Source organism: Giraffa tippelskirchi, chromosome 7 (assembly GCF_054371585.1).
Source record: "Giraffa tippelskirchi isolate mGirTip1 chromosome 7, T2T-mGirTip1v1.2.pri, whole genome shotgun sequence".
Classification (NCBI taxonomy): domain Eukaryota; kingdom Metazoa; phylum Chordata; class Mammalia; order Artiodactyla; family Giraffidae; genus Giraffa; species Giraffa tippelskirchi.
The window spans coordinates 99,402,216-99,427,441 of record NC_137281.1 but is presented as its reverse complement, the minus strand read 5'-3'; the positions used below and the strand labels follow the sequence as shown (position 1 = coordinate 99,427,441).

At 36.4% G+C, this 25,226-nt stretch overlaps 1 protein-coding gene across 3 annotated transcripts in view; it reads left to right on the top strand.

The window, feature by feature from the left end:
- Positions 1-25,226, top strand: part of INO80 (INO80 complex ATPase subunit) — a 122,739-nt gene that overhangs the window by 38,609 nt on the left and 58,904 nt on the right. For all 3 annotated transcript variants that reach the window (XM_081507654.1, XM_081507655.1, XM_081507657.1), the window contains exons 8-21: positions 2,746-2,799; positions 3,856-4,059; positions 6,226-6,421; positions 7,290-7,357; positions 8,831-9,040; positions 9,500-9,580; positions 10,269-10,364; positions 16,860-16,919; positions 17,330-17,472; positions 19,002-19,086; positions 19,977-20,094; positions 21,025-21,110; positions 23,731-23,898; positions 24,117-24,250. In XM_081507654.1, the coding sequence (XP_081363780.1) occupies positions 2,746-2,799; positions 3,856-4,059; positions 6,226-6,421; positions 7,290-7,357; positions 8,831-9,040; positions 9,500-9,580; positions 10,269-10,364; positions 16,860-16,919; positions 17,330-17,472; positions 19,002-19,086; positions 19,977-20,094; positions 21,025-21,110; positions 23,731-23,898; positions 24,117-24,250 (1,703 nt within the window). The remainder of the gene's footprint in view (positions 1-2,745; positions 2,800-3,855; positions 4,060-6,225; positions 6,422-7,289; positions 7,358-8,830; positions 9,041-9,499; positions 9,581-10,268; positions 10,365-16,859; positions 16,920-17,329; positions 17,473-19,001; positions 19,087-19,976; positions 20,095-21,024; positions 21,111-23,730; positions 23,899-24,116; positions 24,251-25,226) is intronic.

Here is a 25,226-nt window from a genome sequence, read left to right as displayed (position 1 = left end):
TTCAAAATGAATTAAAGACCTGAGAAGATCTGATAAGATATGAAACTATGAAACTCCTGGAAAAAAACATAGGCAGAACAGCCTTTGACATAAATTGTAACAATATTTCTTTGCATCTATCTCTTAAGGCAAAAGAAATAAAAGCAAAAATAAACAAATGGGACCTAATTAAACTTAAAAGCATTTGCATAGCAAAAGAAACCATTGACAGAATAAAAAGAAAACCTACAAAATGGGAGAAAATATTTGCAAATGATATGACTGGCAAAAGGTTAATATCCAAAATATATAAACAACTCACACAACTCAGTATAAAAAAAACATAGTAGTTTGAACCTGTTAATCGCATATCACTATCTTGTTCTCTCTCTTCACTCTTTCACTAGTAACCATTAGTTTGTTCTCTATATCTACGACACTGTTTTTGTTTTACTGTATTCATTTGTTTATATTTTAGATTCCACATAAAAGTGGAATTTATTCCACATACAGTAATTGTCTCGCTCTGTCTGGTTTATTTCACTAAGCATAATACTCTCTAGGTCTGTGCGTGTTATTGCAAATGGCACACGTTCATCTGTTGTTGGACACTTAGGTTGCTTCCATATCTTGGCTATTATAAATAGTGCTGCTAAGAACATTGGGGTGTGTGTATCTTTTTGAATCAATTAATATTTTCATTAAATAATTGATACATTTGTTTTCCCTGGATAGGTACCCAGGAGAGGAATTGATGGATGATGTGCTAGTTCTGTTTTTAGTTTTTGAGAACTCTCCAAGCTGTTTTCCATTGCAACTGTACCAATTTACATTCCCACCAACAGTGTGCCTTTTCTCCACATCCTCTCCAACATTTGTTATTTGTGGTCCTCTTGATAGTGACCATTCTGATAGGTGTGAGATGCTATTTCCTTTTTGTTTTGATTTGCATTTCTCTGATGACTAGTGATGTTGAGCATCTTTTCATGTGCCCTGTTGACTTGGTATGAACATTCTTAATGGGAAAAGTTACAGAAAAACTTATTTCATACCTGGTGAAGAGCCTTCAGATGATAAGGAATTCAGTGGAGTATTTTAGATTTTTGTCTTGAGCAATAGCTGCTTTAGAGAAAGTTTTTGATAAAAGCCCTAAAAAATTCCCTTAGTCTGACAGTCTGAGGTGGGATTATTATAGAAATGACTTTCAGGCCCTTTGTGTAACTTTAAACCTATTGTTTCTTTGTAGTCAGGAAGAGAGTTCTTTAATAATCAGAGAGTCGCTAGGCTCTGTCTCTTCTTTGCACATCAAATAAATGGGCTGTCATGGTAAATCAGGTTTCTTTATTGCAGATGGTTTGTTTTTTTTTAATTGAAGTGGAAGACATAATAAGCAGCTTGAGACTTGGTTGTGGGCTGCTGAGTCATCTTGTATTAGGTCTGCCTTGGAATTTATGTTGAAGAAGATGAGGTCAAGTGGTGGTAGAAATTAAATAATAGTGGCAGTGGGTGTTCCTTGGCTGAAGGTAGGACTGGAATCACAAACTGAGGGGGCTAGTTCACCTTTCTCCTAATGATTTCTGTATGTGAGTGCCCTGCTGTCTCAGCTTCTTTGCAGATTGGCCCTAGAAAGCAATGTCCTAATCAGGGTGGTGCTAGAGTTAGTATATGTTGTCACATTTTCCTACTTCAAGCCTTAAATATAACTTAAATTCTTCCCAGAAGTATACAAAGATTCAATCTAAGGAAGACACAGTTCAGTTCAGTCGCTCAGTCGTGTCCGACTCTTTGCGACCCTATCAATCGCAGCACGCCAGGCCTCCCTTTCCACCACCAACTCCCAGAGTCTACTAAGACCCATGTCCATCAAGTCGGTGATGCCATCCAGCCATCTCATCCTCTGTCGTCCCCTTCTCCTCCTGCCCCCAATCCTTCCCAGCATTAGGGTCTTTTCCAATGAGTCAACTCTTCACATGAGGTGGCCCAAGTATTGAAGTTTCAGCTTCAACATCAGTCCTTCCGATGAACACCCAGGACTGATCTCCTTTAGGATGGACTGGTTGGATCTCCTTGCAGTCCAAGGGACTCTCGAGTCTTCTCCAACACCACAGTTCAAAAGCATCAATTCTGCGGTGCTCAGCTTTCTTCACCGTCCAACTCTCACATCCATATATGACCACTGGAAAAACCATAGCCTTGACTAGACGGACCTTTGTTGGCAGAGTAATGTCTCTGCTTTTCAATATGCTATCTAGGTTGGTCATAACCTTCCTTCCAAGGAGTAAGCGTCTTTTAATTTCATGGCTGCAGTCACCATCAGCAGTGATTTTGGAGCCCCAAAAAATAAAGTCTGACACTGTTTGCACTGTTTCCCCATCTACTTCCCATGAGGTGATGGGACCAGATGCCATGATCTTAGTTTTCTGAATGTTGAGCTTTAAGCCAACTTTTTCACTCTCCTCTTTCACTTTTATCAAGAGGCTCTTTAGTTCTTCTTCGCTTTCTGCCATAAGGGTGGTGTCATCTGCACAGGACCAGCTTATTCTTTTTAACATTGCTTTAGGACCTTATGTGTGGTTCTGAGTTGGTGCATTTGGATAACTCTTGGAAGTGATGTGTCTTTTTTAACTGAAAAAGTAATGTACTTTGAATATGCTTGGTTTGACATTTTTTTAAATCTTCATGGAGATCAATAAATGACAGTGCCAGTCTACGCAATCTTTTTTTCAAAAAGGAATCCTAATTGAAATATTGTTTTAAATATTTTAGGCCAACAAGCAGAAAGCTTCAGCTCGTAACTTGTTTCTCACCAATAGCCGCAAGGTAAGATTATAGTTTTATATTTCGCATTTTATGTTTTGCTGGAATGTGTTCTTGTTATTTAGATCTATGTTTGCTGTTCTTGTCTCTTGTGACCTGTTGATAATTAATCTAATAGTACTTGAGAGAGTTTCTAAATGTATTCAGTCTATTTTATAAATGAAATTGCTCTTCCTTGCCTTTCTGGTTTTCATACCTTTTTGGGTAAGACCATAGCCCACTCTTGAGTCCTTGGTTAAACCATGGCATCATCCTGTGCTCAGACTCTTCATCTAAGAAATGGTGGTATTAATACTTTCCCATAGAAGGAATTAATACAACTTTGTCACTGACTCAATTGACATGAGTTTGAGCAAACTCTGGGAGATAGTGAAGGACAGGGAAGCCTGGTGTACTGCAGTCCATGGGGTCACAAAGAATTGGACTGGACTGAGCAACTGAGCAACAACAACAACAGCACAACTTTGTGAGAATTAGATGAGGTAACCTTACTAGTTGTGTGTCCCTGGGCTAGTTACTCATCCTCATTTTCTCATCTATATATAAAATACCAACTTTATAGGGTTTTTATGGAGAATGAATTAGTTACGTTAAACTTAGAATGGTGCCTAGCATATAATAAATATTGACAGCTCTTTTTTTTTTTTTTTTTAAGTTTTTTGGCCACACCATGTAGCTTGTGGGATTTTGGTTCCCCGAGCAGGAATTGAACCCCCAGGGAGCTTGGCAGTGAGAGCTTGGAGTCCTAACTACTGGGCTGTCAGGGAATTCCCAACATCTTTTACTAGTAATGTGTTTAATAATACTTCAAAACTTCCTAGAACATTGTAGGTTACTGTATATTTTTTTCGTCTTCTAAGGTCTGTAGATTTCTCACAGACCTGGGACTAGCTCACACTTCTGTGCAGGGACGTTAGTCAGATTGGAGGAGAAAAAGATATGGCCATAGGAGGATGATATATGCACTGGGCAGGTTGAGGGATGCTGGTTTAGAGTCCAGGGCGAACTGGCCCCAGTGTTGGATTCTTCTCCATTGTGATAATATGTTGTCATCTGCAGCTCGCCCACCAGTGTATGAAGGAGGTGCGTCGAGCTGCCTTGCAGGCCCAAAAAAACTGTAAGGAGACTTTACCTCGTGCCCGCCGCCTCACCAAGGAAATGCTTCTATACTGGAAGAAGTATGAGAAAGTGGAGAAGGAACACCGCAAACGTGCAGAGAAGGAAGCCTTGGAGCAGCGGAAGTTGGATGAAGAAATGCGGGAGGTAGGGCAATAGCATGAAAGTTTGAAAACCATAATTGCTGCAGCCATATTGAGAGATTGTTTTACATTTCATAAGTTATAAATCTAATCAATGAAACCATCGAAAAAATATTTTGAGACATAACTTTGAGGATAGTGATTTTAGTCCAGTAAATCAGTTGTTTTTATTCTTTTAGTAAGGTCTTCTCCCTGGCCTTCACCTCTCTTTTGTGTTAATTTCCTATACTCTTTGTAGCCTTATTCTTTTTGTTTATTTCTGGAGGACATGTGCCCCTTCCCCCCAAAAAAGAAAAGGAAGGAATGAAAGAAAAAGAGAATAGCTTATAGTTTAGCTTGGCTTGGTTGCAGGTGCTGGCTGTAATTTCCATTTGTTGGAAGATCAGGACTGGTTGCAGTTTTCTGAGACCCATTCTGCCACCTACTTTTCTATTTCAACTTGCAGTCAGTTCTCTTGCTAAGCTTGATATCAAGTGAGCGTATTATTCAGGTAAGCAAGAGGAGAGATTAAGAAGACAAAGCCATTGTGTTGCCATTGGTAAACCCATTGGGATGAGTGGAAGGACAGTTGAGGTCTGGAGAAGGAAAGGAATTGGAGGATTGGATATTTTCTTTCAGGTATAAGTAGTACTCCTGTCAAAAGAGCTGTGGAGGCTCTTTTGAGTTCTTCATCTTCCCTCCTAGCTCATGCCTTTGATGAGCAATGTAGATTTTGCCCAGTTTTCTTAAGTCCCTAGGCAATATGTATTTTTACTTGAAAGACAAATGTGTTTTGAATTAGTAAACTTTTGATGCTATTGGAAATACTTGCTCACTGAGTTTAGAGACATTTGAGTTAGTCATAGATCTTGAAATTTTGAAAGTGACTTGGCTTATAATCTAGGTTTGTGAGACACTGTCTCAATATGTTGGTAACTAACTGATGAGAGTTTCATCCATGATTATGTTGACTTCCATCTTTTTCTCTGAGTTTCTGAATTAAGACATTTTTGATGGATCCTTATTCCCTTAATTTGCCTTCTTTATTTAAACACATAGTAATTTACTTCCTTTCGGTACAAGGGAATGTTGCTTTTTTGTTTTAATTTAGAAAGGTTTTCTTGACAGTACTTTAGCTTTAGAACATGAAAATCCATATACTTTATGAAAAGAAATCTGTTTTCTCTCAGATTTTTTTCCCTAATCTGAATCTAGCTGAAGTGTTTTTATTTAAAAAAAAAAACAAAACCCTAAGGAAAAGTCTGGTTTTATGTAGCATACTTTGGGGCTTATTTCCTTCCTTGGCCATGTTCCTTATTTTAGTACTGTTTTTCTTTTGTACAGGTGGATCAAAGATAATTCAAGTATACTTCATAGGAATTTTACAATAAAATAGTTCATGCAAAGTAATGACTCTTTGATTTGGTATTATTATGTGAGCTGTATTTCATGTAATTCAGTCTTTTGGATCATTTGCTTACTCATTTTATTGTTTATCTTGAAGAATGATTTTTACTGACATAATGATTATTTTTCTTACTAGGTAGTTTCAGAGGCACTTTGAATTTATCTTTCTCATTTTTTTTTTTTTAATTGTGTGTTTGTGATACTGTATTTAGTCTATATTCATGTTTTATAGCTATCATTATCACAGATGAACAGTGGATTGTTTTGGGCAGCGTTTTCTTTTTTTCATAGGCTTCTTAGTCTCAGATACCTCCTGCAGAATAAGTTATAGCTCTTCATTACTTATTTTGACTTTCAATGTTAAAGAAGAGTTTTGGACACATGTATGTTTTTAAAGATAAAGCTGTGCACGTGTATTTGTCACCAAAATTATTAAGTAACATATGTTGTTTGAATTTAGTTGGTATCGTAGTGCTGTTAAAGAAAAGGAATAAAGAATTAAGCATTTTAGACAGCAGCCTAGTGGAAAAAAGATTTCATTTTGTAAAGGAGAGCAAAACATAGGTTGTTATTAGGCTATAAGTGAAGATTATTCCTGGCTTTTAGTGCCACTGTCTTAATTATAAATAAAATTTGTTCATTAGCAATTTTTTCCTTTCTAAAGGTAAAGAATTTGTAAAGGAGTTGTTTGCAGACTATGTATAGGTTTAGTGAATGTTGTTGACTACCCTTGTATGTGATTGATGATTTGACTCTTTTCACTTTCAACTTTTTTCCCTTTTAGGCTAAGAGGCAACAGCGAAAGCTAAACTTCCTGATCACCCAGACAGAATTGTATGCCCATTTCATGAGTCGTAAACGAGACATGGGTCATGATGGGATTCAGGAAGAAATCTTAAGGAAACTGGAAGATAGTTCTGCACAGAGACAAATTGACATTGGCGGAGGGGTGGTAGTTAACATCACACAGGAGGATTATGGTGAGTCCTGAATCAGAAATTAGAGAAAGGAGATATCCCATATTTTTTCATATCTCAGGTTATATTCATTATTAATTCTTGTAAGTTTTGTCTTGATCAACAAGTAGTGTTGATCAAAAGGGAACTTTAATTGGAGTAGGGAAAGTATGAATGTTTCTATAAAATAAGCATATAAAAAGCTTTTATTGAAGAATTTAAAGAGGAAAAGGTGTGGTTATTTGATCTTGCAAATTTGGGAAGATTTTGTGTTTTGATTTGTTAATAGAAATAAAAGATATTTTATCAGAAGAATGCAGTGAATTTGTCTCTCACATAACAGGATTTTTGGTGATGAAAGTAAAACATGAGAAGAGACTATTTCAATACTTTTGTGACCAGGCAGAGGGAGGAATTGGTGTAAAGTTTGAGAGGAATTTCACAGAGAATAGTGCTTAAGATCATGTTGAGTAAGAGAAAATGAGAGTGCTTCAGATTATCTTGGGATTTAAACATTCTCTATTATTTTCTTTTAGAATAGTTTCACCCAGTATAAATATATTACAATTTTGAATCCTCATTGTCTTGCTTTTCCTGACTTTTAGCATTGCTTCGTGCGTGAAATGCAGGATTGGGAAACTGGAGCTCAGTCTCCTGGTGGCTTTTGTGAGCTGACTTTGGCTCCTGGAGACCATGGGAGCCCCCTGCCTCCCTTACTACTTCCAGGTCCTTGCCCCTGTCAAGTAATTAGATCCTTTTCTTCTCCCTCACCCTCTTTGAATTTAGGGATAAACAGAATGTGGAGTCAGGGATCCACATATGCTAGTGTAACTTGCATCCTTGAAAGAGGTCAGTTAATGAGGTGTTATAATCAAAGTTTTTCCCTTTTCAGATAGTAACCATTTCAAAGCCCAGGCCCTGAAGAATGCTGAAAATGCTTATCATATTCATCAGGCTCGGGTGAGTCTTAGAAATGAACTGTTGGGTCCTGGAAATAACCCTTACAGTCTTTCACCTAGGTAGTCTTCCTTTAAGCTTAATCATATTTTCAGTTAAAACATTGTTGAATGTGTATATATGTATGAGACTGTATTGCATGGGGATTGTAACTCCATTTACTTTAGAATAATAGTAGGAATACTTGAGGGAAGATGGGAAACGAGCTTTCACTTGTCTGAGCTTTGAAAATGTGTTGACTAAAGAGAGTTTTTCTATTTTTTTTCTCTTGTCCTCTCCAGTAAGTATGGATAATACCAAATGAAGTGCATCTTTGTTTAGTGAAAAATACCACACTCTTGATTGTTAAGAAAGCTATATCATGCCTTAAAAATGCTAAGTTAGCACATTCTTTCACTTTAGTAATAACTTCCTTATTCATGATACAGTGACATATGAAGTCAGAAAGAAACTACAGTTAGATTAAATTAAGTAAAGAATTAAGTAAACATTAATTAAACACGATTAAGTAAACACCATTTAATATACATAGGAGCCCCTGTGACACTTTGACAGAATCCAAGTCAAGGATAAAGACAAACTCAGCCTATTCCTCACAAACCCTGACCAATCAAATAGATTTTATATCACATTTTTAATAAATTCATTGATGAAGCAAGTAATTATGTAATATGGCTTAGTGCCTGTCTATCAAAAGCATATTCTTAATACAACTGTTAAATTAATTTTGAAATATTACTAATATACTTTAATGTACAGTTGACCATTATTAAGTAACTCTGGGAATCAGTGGTGCCAACACACCCTGAAGTCAAAAATCTTTGTACAACTTTACAGTCAGCCTGCCATGTCTATGGATCCACATCCACAGATTCAATCAATGGCAGGATCATGTAGTACTCTTTTTTTTTTTTAATAAATTTATTTATTTTAGTTGGGGGCTAATTACTTTACAATATTGTAGTGGTTTTTGCCATACATTGACATGAATCAGCCATGGGTTTACATGTGTTCCCCATCCCGAACCCCCCTCCCACCTCCCTCCCCATCCCATCCCTCTGGGTCATCCCATTGCCCCAGCCCTGAGCATTTGTCTCATGCATCGAACCTGGAATGGTGTTCTGTTTCACATATGATAATATACATGTTTCAACGCTATTCTCCCAGAACATCCCACCCTCACCTTCTCCCTCAGAGTCCATAAGACTGTTCTATGCATCTGTGTCTCTTATTCTGTCTTGCATATAGGGTTATCGTTACCATCCTGTACATATTTAGTGGAAAAATTTTTCATGTCAATTGACCTATACAGTTCAAACCCTTGTTGTTCAAGAGTCAGTTATATCATGCTTTATATGTAATATATTACCTTATCAGAAAGTTTAGCACAAGATAGATACATTGGCATTATGAATTTAATTTGAATTTAATTATTTTCCTCTTATATTTTTCTTCTAATATACTTCTATTTTCCAGACAAGGTCATTCGATGAAGATGCAAAAGAAAGTCGAGCAGCTGCCCTGCGGGCAGCAAACAAGTCAGGCACTGGGTTTGGGGAGAGTTATAGCCTGGCAAACCCATCTATCCGGGCTGGTGAGGATATTCCACAGCCTACAATTTTTAATGGCAAATTGAAAGGTTATCAGCTGAAAGGCATGAATTGGTTGGCAAATCTCTATGAACAGGTGAATTTTAGAACTATGTGCTACCCCCTCTGTTTTGTTTGTAAATTATATATTGTGAGATGAGCACAAGATAATGTTTTAGATTTCATCCTTTAAAAAAAAAAGGCTTTGTCTTTTGGCAGGAATCAGAAAGATGTCTCTATATCTAACCTGGAAACGTTATTGGGAAATATTTGTATCGTATATAAAGTTTGTCTTAAGTGGTCTTAGTAAACCTGATTGCTTTTGTACCTGGATTAGATTAGCTGAAAAACTGGCTTTGGCCCATTTGTCTCATGTATCATGATTCAGAGTTGTAGCTTGGAATTGACAAAAGGAATCATTACAGTAGTGAGTAATAGTGCTGAAACTGGGTATCTCTAGTCACTTTTGTTTGAACAGGTCTGACATTTTAGGTAGTTCTTTTTGGCAGTAATGCAGCATGAGAGGTGTTGGTTGACTCTGTGTTTTTTTTTCCAGGGTATTAATGGCATTCTTGCAGATGAAATGGGCCTTGGTAAAACAGTACAGAGCATTGCCCTCCTGGCCCATCTGGCTGAGGTGGGTAGATGCATGCAGTCTTTTCATCTTTGTCTCTCTCAATCCTAGGGTTGTTTTCTACTGAGAATCAGCCATTATCAAGCCCTATGCTAGATTCTGTAGCATACCATGACATTAGGTCTTGCTCCTTGCTTTCAAGGCCTTTACAAGGTGACACAGTGTGACGAAACTTTCTAGTTTTAAGACTGTTAGGACAGTTTTTGAGCATGTGTGTTTTCACTCCCCACCTCCTGCTTCTGTTGAGAACCACCAGTGTAATGGCAAAAATACTGTAGTTAGTTAGATCAGAAGACCTGGTTTCACATCGCAGCTCTATGCTTACTAGTAGTGTTAATTTGGACAGTTCACTTAGTCTCTTTTGACCTGACTTCCCTTTAAGTCTCTGAGGTTTAGTTTCCACTTCTGCAAAGTGGGGCTCATACCTACCTTACAGGAATTTTGTAAGAATTAGATGAGAAAAACTGTGTGAAGTCATTTTGAAAAAAGCAGAATGCTGTATTCTAATTAAATAATAGTAATATTGTTGTGATCATCTAGTGTTATTATTGAGTGTACAGGTACGAGAAATAGGAACCATTTCTCTTGTTACAATATATTGCCTATTAAACTATTCTTGTTGTTCATTATAATTTTGAATTAAATTTCTTCAGTTTTCCTGCAGTTGGCTGACACAGATTTTCTGTTTCAGAGAGAGAACATTTGGGGACCTTTCTTAATAATTTCGCCTGCATCCACACTTAACAATTGGCACCAGGAGTTTACTAGATTTGTTCCTAAATTTAAGGTAAAAATCAGTAATAATTCTCTTTTTAAAATAAACTTTCTGACTCCATTTTTGCTGCCTTCCTTAATTGCTCATAATAGCTTTTAATTCTTGCATTTTTTTCAAATAACCTTGCATACACTTCCTATTGAAGTTACTGATGGAAACAATAAGAGAGCATATTACATCTTTCTGTTTTATGAGAAAGCTGAAGTCCAGTTTGAGTGATTTTGCTGCATTGGCCACATGAATTGTAGCTCCTAGTTGTACTGCCATAATAGAAAATATCTATGTTGCTGACTTAATGTTCAGTTCAGTTCAGTCTCTCAGTCGTGTCCGACTCTTTGCGACCCCATGAATCGCAGCATGCCAGGCCTCCCTGTCCATCACCAACTCCTGGAGTTTACCCAGACTCATGTCCATCGAGTCGGTGATGCTATCCAGCCATCTCATCCTCTTGTCGTCCCCTTCTCCTCCTGCCCCCAGTCCTTCCCAGCATCAAGGTCTTTTCCAGTGAGTCAACTCTTCACATGAGGTGGCCAAAGTATTGGAGTTTCAGCTTCAAAATCAGTCCTTCCAATGAACACCCAGGACTGATCTCCTTTAGGATGGATTGATTGGATCTCCTTGCAGTCCAAGGGACTCTCAAGAGTCTTCTCCAACACCACAGTTCAAAAGCTTCAATTCTTCGGCGCTCAGCTTTCTTCACAGTCCAACTCTCACATCCATACATGACCACTGGAAAAACCGTAGCCTTGACTAGGTGGACCTTTGTTGGCAAAGTAATGTCTCTGCTTTTTAATATGCTATCTAGGTTGGTCATAACTTTCCTTCCAAGGAGTAAGCGTCTTTTAATTTCATGGCTGCAATCACCATCAGCAGTGATTTTGGAGCCCCAAAAAATAAAGTCAGCCACTGTTTCCACTGTTTCCCCGTCTGGTTGCCATGAAGTGATGGGACCAGATGCCATGATCTTAGTTTTCTGAATGTTGAGCTTTAAGCCAACTTTTTCACTCTCCTCTTTCACTTTCATCAAGAGGCTTTTTAGTTCTTCTTCACATTGTGCCATAAGGGTGGTGTCATCTGCATATCTGAGGTTATTGATATTTCTCCCGGCAATCTTGATTCCAGCTTGTGCTTCTTCCAGCCCACTGTTTCTCATGATGTATAAGTTAAATAAGCAGGGTGACAATATACAGCCTTGATGTACTCCTTTTCCTATTTGGAACCAGTATGTTGTTCCATGTCCAGTCCTAACTGTTGCTTCCTGCATACGGGTTTCTTAAAAGGCAGGTCAGGTGGTCTGGTATTCCCATCTCTTTCAGAATTGTCCACAGTTTATTGTGACTTAATGTAGGTTTTGATAAATCATAATCAATTTTCTTGACACTCCAAAGCCACCTCTTTGGTCTTGGTCCAGGTTATAATGCCTAAAGTAACAATGTGAAAGTTGATTTTAACTAATGTAAAGGAAAAGAATTGAGATTGGCGTAGGCAGTGATCAGCAAGGAAATATGTTACATCAAATATGGACAAGATTTAAATAGGAGTTTTATTATGCAGAGTTGTTGGGATGTAAGAAAGAATGGATAGGATTTATTACCTTATTTGCAAGTTTTTACTTCTTTTTAGAAGGAAATGTTAAATACTTGTTTTATCTCTACAGGAATATAATGATAATGAAGTTGAATGTTAAGGAGGATTTTATGGAGGTTTTGTATCAAGAGATACTGACATGATCTCTGGTCTTGGGTCTCCATAATAAACAGGGGTTCCATGCAATTTAAGAGGGCATGGGAGGTATTTTTCTGGCTTATGCTTTGTAAGGAATAGGGACATATCTGAGATATTCCACTTTGGGGCACCTTTGTGTCTGTGGCCCCACCTTTGTGGCTGAATTAATAGACCTAAGAACTGTTTACAAGGCACGTTATGTATATGGCTTTTAGCTTGGCCAACTCATTCTAAGGAGGTGAGGTCATTCTAAGGCAATTTGTTGAGTATTTTCTCTATAGAATTTTTTCACATTGAATATGGAGCGCCTCATCTTTTTTTATGCTCTTTTGTTGTTACATGGTAAACAATTACGAGGTCAAAAAGTCAAGTCTTAAAATTTTCTTCCAAACCACCTTCAATATTTCCTTCACAGGCCAATAGATGGCAATGTAGTACTACTTAACGTCATTGGTACCTCTCCTTTGACTTTATGCCAGTGCCTGAAACTGAGTTTTCATTTGCATGTTGAGCTTCCTTTTGAAACTCTAGTTTAGGGGTCAGTAAAATAGGACTTCTGGGCCATTTGAAAGTGTGCAATTGAGTAGTATTAAGTACATTTGTTGTGATAATCACTGCTGTCTGGTTGCAGAATTTTATCATCCCAAACAGAAATCTCTTTCCCTATTTCCCTTTTCCTCTAGCCCCTGTCTACCACAAATTTTCTTTATGTCTCTGTGAATTTGCTTATTCTGAATATTTTGTATACCTGGAATGTAGCCTTTTATGTGGCTTCTTTTCACTTAGTTTTTTCAAGGTGTTTGTCATGTTGTGCACTTCATTCCTTTTTCTGATTGAATAATATTCAGTCATAATATGTATTATAGTGAACATAATATTATAGTGAATTTCTGGGTATACTGTATTTTATCAGTTCATCTGTTGATGGATATTTTGATTGTTTCTTCTTTTTGGCTATTGTTAATAATACTGCTGTAAACATTCATGTACAGGTTTCTATTTGAACACTTGTCCTGTTTTCAGTTCTTTTGGGTATAACCTAGGGGTGGAAATGCTATCACTTTTTATTTAATTTATTGAGGAATTCATCTCCTGTTCTTTGGTAGAGCTTATGAGCTAAGAATAGTCTTTTTTTACTTTTTAAAATTGTTGCTTATAAAAACAATATTTCATTGCAAAGGAAATTTGAAATTTAAGTACACATATATTATGTTTGATATATATATTACATAAATATTAAATTTGATTATTTGTGGTAGCATTGACATCACAACAGCAGAGTTGAGTAGTTGTGGCAGAGACTGTGGCATACAAAGCTAAAATTACTATCTGGCTATTATAGAAAAAGTTTGATGACATTTGGTCTATTAATTCATTGTTTCTATTACCATTATTCCTTTAAATTATCAGAAATGTGTTCATTTCCCTGTGGAACATAGTTAGAAGTAGACATTACTCAAGTTTAAGGTCTGGTTACATTCAAAAGATACTTAGATCTATTATAATAACATCTAAAAGTTCATTTTATTTGGCAACTGTCTGAGTAACACTCGTTTTATGGTTCTAGTATGATTAGTGCCTATGACCTCCCTCCTTTTCCTCATGAAATAGGATTTACATTTTTTCTCTTGACTGTTGGACGACTTTTCATTCCTAAAATTGACTATTCAGTATGTTTTCTATTTCATTTATTTCTGCTCTTTTTTAATTTTTCTACTTTTTTGGGTAAACTTCTTCATCTTTCTGTCATTTTGAGATGGAGCTTAAATGGTTTATTTTCAGCTTTTTCTAATATTTATTCAAGGGTATTGTTTTCTTACCATGACCACTGCCATCCAAAGGTTTGAGGTGTCACATTTTTATTATCTTAACATTCAAAATACTTTCCAGTTTCTACTTCAAGTTCTTATTTGATTCATGGGTTACTTAAAAGTGTTTTTCTTATTTTCTAAACAAAGGATGATTTTCTAGGTATCTTTTTGTTATTTATAGCTTAAATCCATTGACAAAATATGCTTCTTATTAATTTAACCCTTTGAAATTTGTTGAGCTTTGCTTTTATGGCTCAGCACATAGGCAGTTTTTATAAATGTTCCTATGTGTGTTTGAAAACAGTAGTTTTTCTGCACTTGTTAAGCAGATTGTTGTATATATGTTGATTAGGTCAAGTTTATTAACTTGTTCTTTAGTGTTACATCTTTACTGATTTTTTTTGTCTGCCTGTCCTATTACTGACTGAAAGAGATGTGTTAATATTGACAGCAGTTATGGATTTATACATTTTTGTTTTCTTTTGTTTATTTTTGCTTTGAGGCAGTGAGATGTACACAGATTTACAATTTTATCTTCCTGGTGAATGAACTTTTTATTATTATGAAATTCTTCCTTTAAGAAGGAAAATATTAAAATCTATTTTCTCTGATATTCAATAGCTTTCTTTTGGTTAGTGTTTGCCTGTTCTCTTTTTTCTTTAACTATTCTGTATCTTTATATTTAACGTATCTCTTTTATTTGGAATATCTGTGCTTACTTTTAATGTAATTATTGATACGCTGCATTTAAGTCTGTTGCCTCTTTGCTTTCTACTTCTTTCACCTGTTTAACTTTCCTTTTTTCCCTTTGAGTCCTTTTGAATTGATTCGATTTTATCATTTTTTTTCCTTTTATTTATTTTTTGAAAATATTATTTATTGAGACTTCTCTAGTGGTTCCACTGGTTGAGAATCTGCCTGCCACTGCAGGGGACATGGGTTCAATCCTTGATCTAGGAAGATTCCACATGCTGCAGGGCAACTGAGCCCTGAGAAGCCCATGAACCGCAACTAGAGAAAGCCCACCTGTAGTAAGGAAGACCTTGCACAGCCAAAAATAAAATAAATAATATTTTTTAAATAATAAAGTATTATTTATTTATTTGGCTGCATTGAGTCTTAGTTGCAGACCGAGGGATTTTTGTTGTGGCACATGGACTCTCTAGCTGTGGTCTGCAGGCTCAGTAGTTGTGGAGCACAGGCTTCTTGGCTCCACAGTGTGTGGGATCTTAGTTTCCCGACCAGGGACTGAACCAAGTTCCCTGCATTGCAAGGTGGATTCTTAGCCACTGGACTACTGGGGAAGTAGTAGTATTTCTTCCCCCTTTTAAACTTGCTAATTACATATTCATTCTGTTATTCCATAGATTCCCAGGAAAATACAACATGCACGCTTAACTTTCTCAAAAAAAATACAAGTTAGTACTGTTAATACTTTTCAGGTAGTAGAAAGACCTTAGTGTAGTACTATAACTACACTCCCCTTCTCTAGACTTAACACACTGTTGTTTTTGTACATATTTTATATTTTAAACCGCAGAAGACATTTTACTATTATTTATACTTTTGAAATTATTTAGATTTAATCGTATTATTCACATTCATTTCTCATTGATCTTCATCCCTTCCTGCATATTTGTGCTTCAATCTCTGAGATTTTTCAAAAGAATAAAACATACCAAGCTATGGATTCAAGAAGCACTTTGAATCCTGTAACAATAAAAAGAATGAGAATTACATCTAGGTACATCACAGAAGTGCTGAGTTTTGCATTCTTTTGTTTCTCCATGCTTTGGTCTGGATGTTTCCTTCTGACCTCTCTTGTAGTTCACTAATTTTCTCTTCAACTGATTCAGTCTATTGAACTCATCATTTAATTCTTAATTCTAGTTATTTTTTCAGTTCTAGAAATTCCCTTTGGTTCTTTTGTAATTTCTAGCGTAACACTGAAGTTCTGAATCTCCTCTTTTAATTCTGTGAACAAACAAGCATTTGTTGAAAAGTTTGTTTCTAAAATTTTTGTTTTGGTTTTGTTTTAATGCCAGATGTATAGGAAAAATTCTAGAGATACTTGTGGACTCTAGATGTTATTTTCTTCTTCCAGAGAGAGGATTAATGTGTGTTTGGGGTTTTGTTGTGGATTTTTTTGCCTAGAGTAATTTTTTTCTGGGACACTGATAATCCAAAGCCCCATTAATCTAAGTCAGGAGTTGGGATGAATTGAAGCCAGATTTCAGAATCTGATAAAGCAAGTGTATGTATGGTTTACCTTTACTACCAGTGTGTATGTATCTTTTCATTCCTAACTTAAGGCCAGGGAGCTGGGTAGTTATCAGAAACCTCCCTCCTTGAACTACAATACAATTCTTTGTTTGTGGGTATGTGTCCCTTTAAAAAAAGAAAAACAACTTCTCAGTTTCTTAGCGTCTCAACTAGAACTTTTGGGAAGGATCAGCACTCTCTAGGGGAGCATGTACAATGCCAGGCTTTCCTGTCTTTTCTAGATCTGGACTCTGTAGTTCTTCACTGCCCAAGTAGCTCTCTGATGCCTTCAAACAGTTGTTTTGTATTTGTGTTTTAACTGGGTCAGTAGGAAGAATGCTAGTCCAACTCCTAGTGCAGTAATGACAGAAGAGGAATTCCTATATTCATTCTGTTAAGTTTTTTAAAAAAGCCTTTCTGAATAATGTGTTGATGAAAGCGTTAGTCACTCAATCATGTCCAACTCTTTGCGACCTCTTGGACTGTAGCCCCCTCAGGCTCCTCTGTCCATGGAATTCTCCAGGCAAGAATACTGGAGAGGGTAGCCATTCTCTTCTCCAGGGGATCCTCTTGACCCAGGGATTGAACTTAAGTCTCCTGCATTACAGGCAGATTCTTTACCATCTGAGCCACCAGAAAAGCCTATATTTGTGATGATACTTCTAAGATTATCAGTAGAAACTAATATACGTATTGGTCCTTTTTCCAGGTGCTACCATATTGGGGAAATCCTCATGACAGGAAAGTCATCAGGAGGTTCTGGAGTCAGGTAACTTTCAGCTTACTCTAAGCATATGCACACACACATATACATATTCATGCATGTATGCAGTCATTATTTCTCCCGTTGATTTGAATAATTTCTCTTACATGAAATCTTACATGTTTCTATGCAGATGTAATTTTTTTTCTTTACAATGTTTTTCCTATTATAGACAGCCAGGATTAAGAACTTTTTTCTTTAATAAGCTGATGACTACTTTTTAACAAGGTTTGTGATTAAGGTGACTACTTTAAAAACAATTATGCTTTAATTCACTACACATCTCCTACATGGGAGAAGCATATCTTTAGGGCTATCTTAAATTTCTTGGCCTTAGGAAATACAGTCCATTCCTCATTGTCTTATTATGAATTGTTTAGGTATCTCTTTTCACCCTTGCCCTCTTATATTTACAGAAGACCCTCTACACTCAGGATGCCCCCTTCCATGTGGTTATCACCAGTTACCAGCTGGTGGTACAGGATGTAAAGTATTTCCAGCGAGTCAAGTGGCAGTACATGGTATTGGATGAGGCTCAGGCACTCAAGAGTAGTTCCAGGTAATGCAAATAGTAGAAATAAAGTCTGTGGACTGAGGACATACAGATACATAGGTATGTGTATGATATACGCACATAAGAATGAAGATCAGAGAATTCAAAACGTGGTATCTGCATAAACCATGTATCTTACCAGAAGGCATAAATTCTTTTTTGCATTTTCATGGAATATAAATATTAATGTTTATAGAGTGTGAGGATTTTTCTCAGCTTCTTCCTCCCCACTCAATAATTACGGCATTTTAACTGATTTTTGTTCTTTAAGGAAATTTTCTGTAGAGGAAGGGATATCTGCCCTTTGCTTGAGGGATTACTTTACAGATCTTAGTAGGAAGCAGAATGTTAAATGCTGTGGATTTTAGCTTCTACTATTTTATGCAGGTTATCCTAGTCCCTGGATGGTTATTAGACTCCCAAGAATCCTTTAATTGGAAGTTACATGTTTAAAATGTTCTAATACCTTTAAGTTCCCAAACTGAATAGTAAATAAGTGCTTGGCTGTGAAGTGTTACTCAGTGGTATTAGACCTTGAGTTTGATGGATTTTGTTAACTCTTGGTGAATTCATAGGACTTTCTTAGAAGGCCATGTTAACTGGCAGAATAGCATTTTCCATGGACCTTTCCATTCTCTGAAGAGCATAATTTCCTGTTTCACTCTTTTGAAGCAGGGCATGCTTGTGGCCAGGAGCAATAGATTCACTTTGTATTTTCTTCTCACACCCTTTCTCATTTTCCATTGTTCCCTCCAAACTCACACTAGAAGCATATAGAGTAATAATTTTAAGACTTTCTGCTATGTATGTTCAGTCGCTTAGTTGTGTCTGACTCTTTGGAACCCCATGAACTGTAGCCCATCAGGCTCCTCTGTCCATGGGATTTCCCAGGCAAAAATACAGAAGTGGGTTGCCATTTCCTCCTCTAGGGGATCTTCCCGACCCAGGGATTGAACCTTTGACTCCTGGGTCTCCTCCATTGACAGGCAGATTCTTTACCACTAGTGCCACCAGTTATATGGTTTGTATCAACAAAACTGACTAAAGATAGTGAAGGACTTTATCAAGCTACAACGGATCCTACTCTGCCTATTTGAGCTTCCCTGCTGGCTCAGATCCTAAAGAATCTGCCTGCAATGTAGAAGACCTGGGTTCGATTCCTGGGTCGGGAAGATCCCCTGGAGAAGGGAATGGCTACTCACTCCAGTGTTCTTGCCTGGAGAATTCCATGGACAGAGGAGCTTGCCAGGCTATAGTCCCTGGGGTTGCAAACGATTGAACGACTAACACTTTCACTTTCACTGCCTATTTGAGGACTTTTTAAAATTTTAATACCTTAATATCATGTTTTCAATATAGAGAAGTCAATTCTTTTGAAATTTCCTATCCTTAGCTTTGTTGAATGATATTTTTCAATTGTTTTTATTGTAGATTCCTTGATTCTTAATGTTTGTTATTTTTTGAAAAGCATTTCTAGAAATAAGGGTTCTCAGTAGGGTGCTAACTTGGAATTTATTGCTCATTTTATTGGACAGTGTTCGTTGGAAGATACTCTTGCAGTTTCAGTGTCGGAATCGGCTTTTGCTAACTGGGACCCCCATTCAGAACACCATGGCAGAGGTAGGCACTAGTAACAGATTGGAATTCTTCACCCAGGGCCACTCAGAGTGTTATAACTGTATACAACTTATAATCCCCCATGTAAAAGGAAGAATTTGCTCTATGTGGTTTTTTGTGGGGAGGTGCAGAGGAGGCATCATTGCTATTTTCTTATTCTCTGGCACAAGGCAAGTAAATTTCTTTATTCTTTGGTACTTACGTAATAAATAGTGATCACATTAAAAATGCTACTCATCTAATGCAGAGATATTTTTATACTAGAATGAAAAGGTAATATTCTTTAACACTGAGAGGAGCTAAAATTCTTTCTTCTCATCTAAAATAGGAATCAGAAAACTTTCTGTAAAGAATCTGATAGTAAATATTTAGACTTTATGGGCCATAGAGTCACCGCACAGCTATTCAACCTTCCATTATAATGTGAAAGCAGTCATAGATGATATATAAAAGAACAGGTATGACTATGTTCCACTATAAAGTTTAATTTATAAAAGTAGATGGCAGACCAGACTTGGCACCACAAGTCATAATTTACTGATCCCTGATCTAGAGTTATTATTAGCAAGTTTTGCTACCTCAGACTGTGTTCTGTTTTGGAATGGATCTTTGTATAAATTTTAAAACTGTCTGACTGCAAAATCTGAGCAGGACTTGCACTTTGAGACTTTCAGTGTGAAATTAATTGAAAAATACCACATTTTGCTACAGCGCCTTGTTAAAGTGGGTTGATGAGACATGTGCTTACACACTCTCAGTCACACACACACATGCACCTAGACACAGGGAAACGGATCTGCAAGTTCACTTTCTCTCTCTCTCTGAACTCATTATGTCTTCACATACTGTCATTTTGTTGTTCTGTAGTGTTTTTGCTTTTCATTTGTTTCCAGCTCTGGGCTCTGTTGCATTTCATTATGCCAACATTATTTGATTCACACGAGGAATTTAATGAATGGTTTTCCAAGGACATTGAGAGCCATGCCGAAAACAAATCTGCCATAGATGAGAGTGAGTACTTTTTATGAACTTTCATTCTTTTTACCCATTAGTGTAGGCAACACATAATTGTATATTTTCTTCTGTGCAAAGAATATTCTTCTAGTCTGCATAAGAGGATCCAAGACAAGTGTTTTCTCTTTAAAAATAAAATTTTTTCTTTTTTATGTGCTTTGTATGTGTTTAAGAGTCAAAAAAGGACTTACTCAAGTGATGCTTCTATAGTGTTGACTATTTACTCAAGGCAGAACAGGCAAAGTTCACATTTTGGTTTACAAAATCCTCATTTTCCACATAGATCCTGAAAAATTTTACATTCTTTGTGAAATGGGATAAGACTTTTTGCCTGTAATAAAAACAAAATATTAGAAGGGTAATTTTTGGTATTTTTTTCTCTATATATTAGGATTTGTTTCTTCTTTGAACATTTTTGAATTTTTATTATCAATTTTTTTGATCTCTTGACTAGTATCTTTTAAGAGAGTTATGGAATATTTATTACATAATGTGAAGTGATATCTACCATTAGAAAAGTCCTTAAGTAATTTCTTATACTACATGTGGTTAATATACTGACACACTTTGAAAAATGATTTTGGGGCAGCACTGGGAGTCCCATATAGCTTTCATTAGACCTGTCTGAGAACCCTATTATTGATAAAATGTTCTTGAAACATTCTGAAGGTGAATTTTGATAAAAATAAAATCATCCTTACTGGTCTGAGTAAATGACAGCAGAACGCATTTGCCCAATTGACTATAGGAAGATGGTGTGGAAAGTTCAGATCCCTTGGCTTCCCACCTGGGAAAAGATCGTTTCAGTCTTCTTCCAAAGAAATCATTATGCCAGAGGTGTTTAGTGAGAGATGATCATGACATTTCTTTTGTTTGTGTTAAACTGATATAATGTATTATTTGTCCGGGGGTCTCCTGCCATTTCAGATCAACTCTCTCGCTTACACATGATACTGAAGCCATTTATGCTGAGGAGAATCAAGAAAGATGTGGAAAATGAATTGTCTGACAAGGTAAGGGAAGTTGATCTTGTAAGTTTAGGACTTATTAAACACCAACTTGAGATTCCAGGGTAAAAAAAATTCCTTGGTAAATGTTTAGTTGAAGCGTAATTAGTTTGAGAGAAAACCTTTAAACTTGAGAAGGTCAACAGAGACTTAAGATGAGTCAAATAATCAAGGCAGGTAATAGTTTTTTTCTTTTTTGTTTTATACTTTTTATTATGGAGAATTTGAAATATTATAAAAGAAAGACTAATATAATGAATCCTCCATATATCCTAAATGATCAACCCATGACCATTCTTCACCCCTTTAGATTATTCTGAAGCGGATCTTGAATGTCTTTTGTTTCATTTATAAATATTTTCATATGTATCTCTAAAAGATTTGGTGTTTTTTAAAACACATAATCACATATCATTATCATCTCTACAAAAAAAGGAAGTTACTTCATTGTAGTATCACATACCCAGTCAGTGCTCAGATATCCCCAGTTGTCTTTGTCTATCCTTTTTTCTTTCTTTCTCTCTCTTTTAAAGTGTTCATTTTTTGAGGTCAGGATCCAAACAAGATCCATATGTAGTGTTTGGGTGATATGTCCCATAGATATCTTTTAGTCCCACCCTGCTTTTTTCCCTTTTGCAATTCTTTGTTGAGGAAACCAAGTAGTTTGTCCACAGTTTTCCACATACCGAATTTTGCTAAATGCATCATTGTGGTGTTCTCTGACATGTTCCTCTGTCTCCTATATTTTTGCAGACTGAGAGGTAGGTTTAGAAGTTTAATGTGCTTTGAGTTGTATTACTTTTTCTCATAAAGTCTATAATTATGGTTCATAAATACCTTTTTTGGATTTTTACCTGACCTCTGTAATCTTCTGTTATCTCTTGTGAATACTCCCCATGTTCTCCTTTCATCTTTTTTTTTTCCTCTCAGTTCCCACTCCTTTGGAGTATCTTCCTGCCTCACATAGATTACACCTGTTTCTCACAGTTCTCCTGTCTGTATAAAAGGCATCTTTCCAGGCTCTTGATAACATCAGGTGGTTCTCACTGTCACTGCCAGAGGCTGGATCATTTTGAAATTTAGTAACTGTCTTATAGGATTGTGGTGGTGACATACACCTTCAAAGAGAGGGAAAGAAGTGTACCTTTGTCTTATTCCTTAAAAAAAAAAACTTTATGGCTGTTTTGTGAAACTGGCTGATTTTGCCTAAAGAGAAGTATCACACAGATGTACCTGGTAGAAAATACTTCATTAAAAAAAAAAAAGGATCTTTGAGGCTTTTATATCAGAAATAGCTCAAAAACACTAGCAGCATCATACTGTCTGTTATTTAGTGGTTATTAGTGAGGTGATCAGAAGATATGTGGTTCTTAACTACTGCATGTATTATAAATTTCTTAAACATCAGTAATGTTTCTAATCTGTTAATTAAATAATATACATGTTATTGAACTATTACTGTCTGCAAGCAACTGATATGTAGAGATGCAGCTTCTAGGTTCTATTCAGATTTCCCAGGGAGATGAATATATAAATAGCTAGTACTGTATCATAGAATATGCAGTGATGATCTATGTGAAGTATAATGGGAACACAGAAAGGGGATAATTCTGTTAGGGAAGGTTAGAAAAGGCATCAAAGCAGAGATGACATGTGAGCTTGATTTGGAATAATGAGTTGGCTTTTACTAGGAAATATGATGGGAAGTGGATGCTAAGCAACAAGAATGAACAAAGGTAGGTCAATATTCAAATAGGCAGCATGTGTGGCAAACATTATTCAGACTGTTGTTGCTAAGAAATATAGGAGAACATAATGAGATTGGGACAATATGGTGAGTTAGACTATGGGAGGCCTCTGCCTACAGGAGAATTTTTAATATTTTACCATAGGCAGTAACTTACATTGAAGGTTTTCCAGCACTTGGGTACTTTAGAAGATTTGCATGGAAGGTTTCTTGGAAGCAGGAGAGACTAGAGGCAGGAAACTCCCATGGTAATAGTGGTCTAGATTAGATAGGGTGAATTTCTGTGGTATGTCAGGGTGGTTAGAGAAAAATTTCCAGGTTGAGTTGAGGGACTTTGAAAATGATAGAGCACAGGGTAAGAAAGAGAAGAGATCAGAGCTGACTTTTTGAAGTTTCTTTTTGGGCAACTTAGTAAATGACAATGCTGTTAATCATGTAAATTGTGAAAGAGAAATTTTTTTTCTGATACGTCACAAATGCAATTGCTACAGACTGTTTGAGTGATAACTATTTTAGTAGGTGGTTGGAAATATGGGGCTTAGGGATGTTTGGAAATGTATTTTTGCAGGTTACTATGATTGATGGTAGTTGGTACTGTTAGAAATGAAAGCCATGGACAGCATGTAGAGTGAGTGACAAGGGAATAGGATCAAGTAAAGCTCATATTTTGGATAGTTAGCCACAGCATAGCTTTATAGAGACACTGAGTTTCTTGGATTAGCCATATCACAAGTTTATAGAGATACTGAGTTTCTTGAGATATGTATACTGTTTTCTTTCCAATCATAATCTGCCTTGCATGAGTTTCCAACTTTATGGTAATACTGAGTTTTCTTACAAACTGTTTTTCAAAATATAAATGTCCTTATTGATTTTTAGATTGAGATTCTAATGTATTGCCAACTGACCAGCCGACAGAAACTGCTGTATCAGGCACTGAAGAACAAAATTTCCATTGAGGATTTATTGCAGTCTTCTATGGGCTCTACCCAGCAAGCACAGACAACCACCAGCAGCCTCATGAATCTGGTCATGCAGTTTAGGAAGGTAAGAGCTTAGGTCAGCCACCCTAGAGTTGTCTTTATTAACCCACTTCAAGGAAGGGGCTCTATCTAGCCTTGATGCCAAATAAACAAAGACTGTTGAAGAATGAAAATGGGAATGTATATATTCATAAAGGTAAACATGCAGGGTTTAGGATTCCACCATTGCTTCATAGTGATGTCTGCACATGACACTATTGTCTTAATCTCCCTTTCTCTTAGGTATGTAATCACCCAGAATTATTTGAACGACAAGAAACTTGGTCTCCATTTCATATTTCCCTAAAGCCATACCAGATTTCAAAGTTTATCTACCGTCATGGACAGATCAGGGTCTTCAACCATTCACGCGATAGGTGAGCACATATTAATTAATATCTGTTTGCTCTAAGCGTGCTTTTGTAATTTGGGGTTTTGTGGCTTAGTAGATAAACTTAATTGAGAGTGAGTTCCACAACAGTGAAGTATTTAAGCAATGGGTGGACAGCTGTTTGTTTAGGGATCTTGTGATAGGGTCTGTGTACTATCAAGAGTTTAACTGGATGACCTGAAAGGCCCTAGCTACTTGAAGTTCCCTTTCTGAATGAGGAATGTTCACCTGTGTGCAAACATGTACTTGTACCAAGAGAGATCAACAAATATCTCTGCCTAAGTATTGAAATTGCTTTGTAGTGGCTTATTTCACACTTGGAATAGCACTTGTGGAAAAACTGATTCGATTTCAAATTAATCAAATTTACCTTTTTCTCAGAATCAACAGTGACAGATTTGGTTTAAAAAAAAAAAAAGAAGGGTTGTTAATGGTAATATGCTGGAAGCCACTTCCATTCAGAAAATAGGTGTGTAGGTCCATTCTGCACCTCTGCATGCAGAATCACTCAGAACAGAATAATTTTATTTTGAAAATTTAACAATTGCTTTTGAATTTTTTAAACAAATTCCCAAAAGAGTCTTGTGTACACCTGCACTTGAGAACCATAGATATAGAAAGCTCCTTCTGTATGGAAACTATATAAACAATATTATCAAAATAATCATCAACAACATCTAGCCTAACATTACTGAAACTGAGACAGATTCCTTGGGTTTAATTTTAGAATTCTTTGTGATAGCTCCAGGCTAATACTTAAGTACATGGGCAAGGGGATTAACAGAACAGAGTTGTAGTCGTTTTGTTTAATGTAGTGTATGGCAGTTTGCAGTGCTGGAATTGTGTTTCTGGAAATGTGAACTTGAATTGTGTTTCTTGAAATGTGTACACTTTGAACTTGTATTATCATCTACTACCTTTAGTAAATATTTAGTATTTTATATGTTATCGTTTTTGCCTGG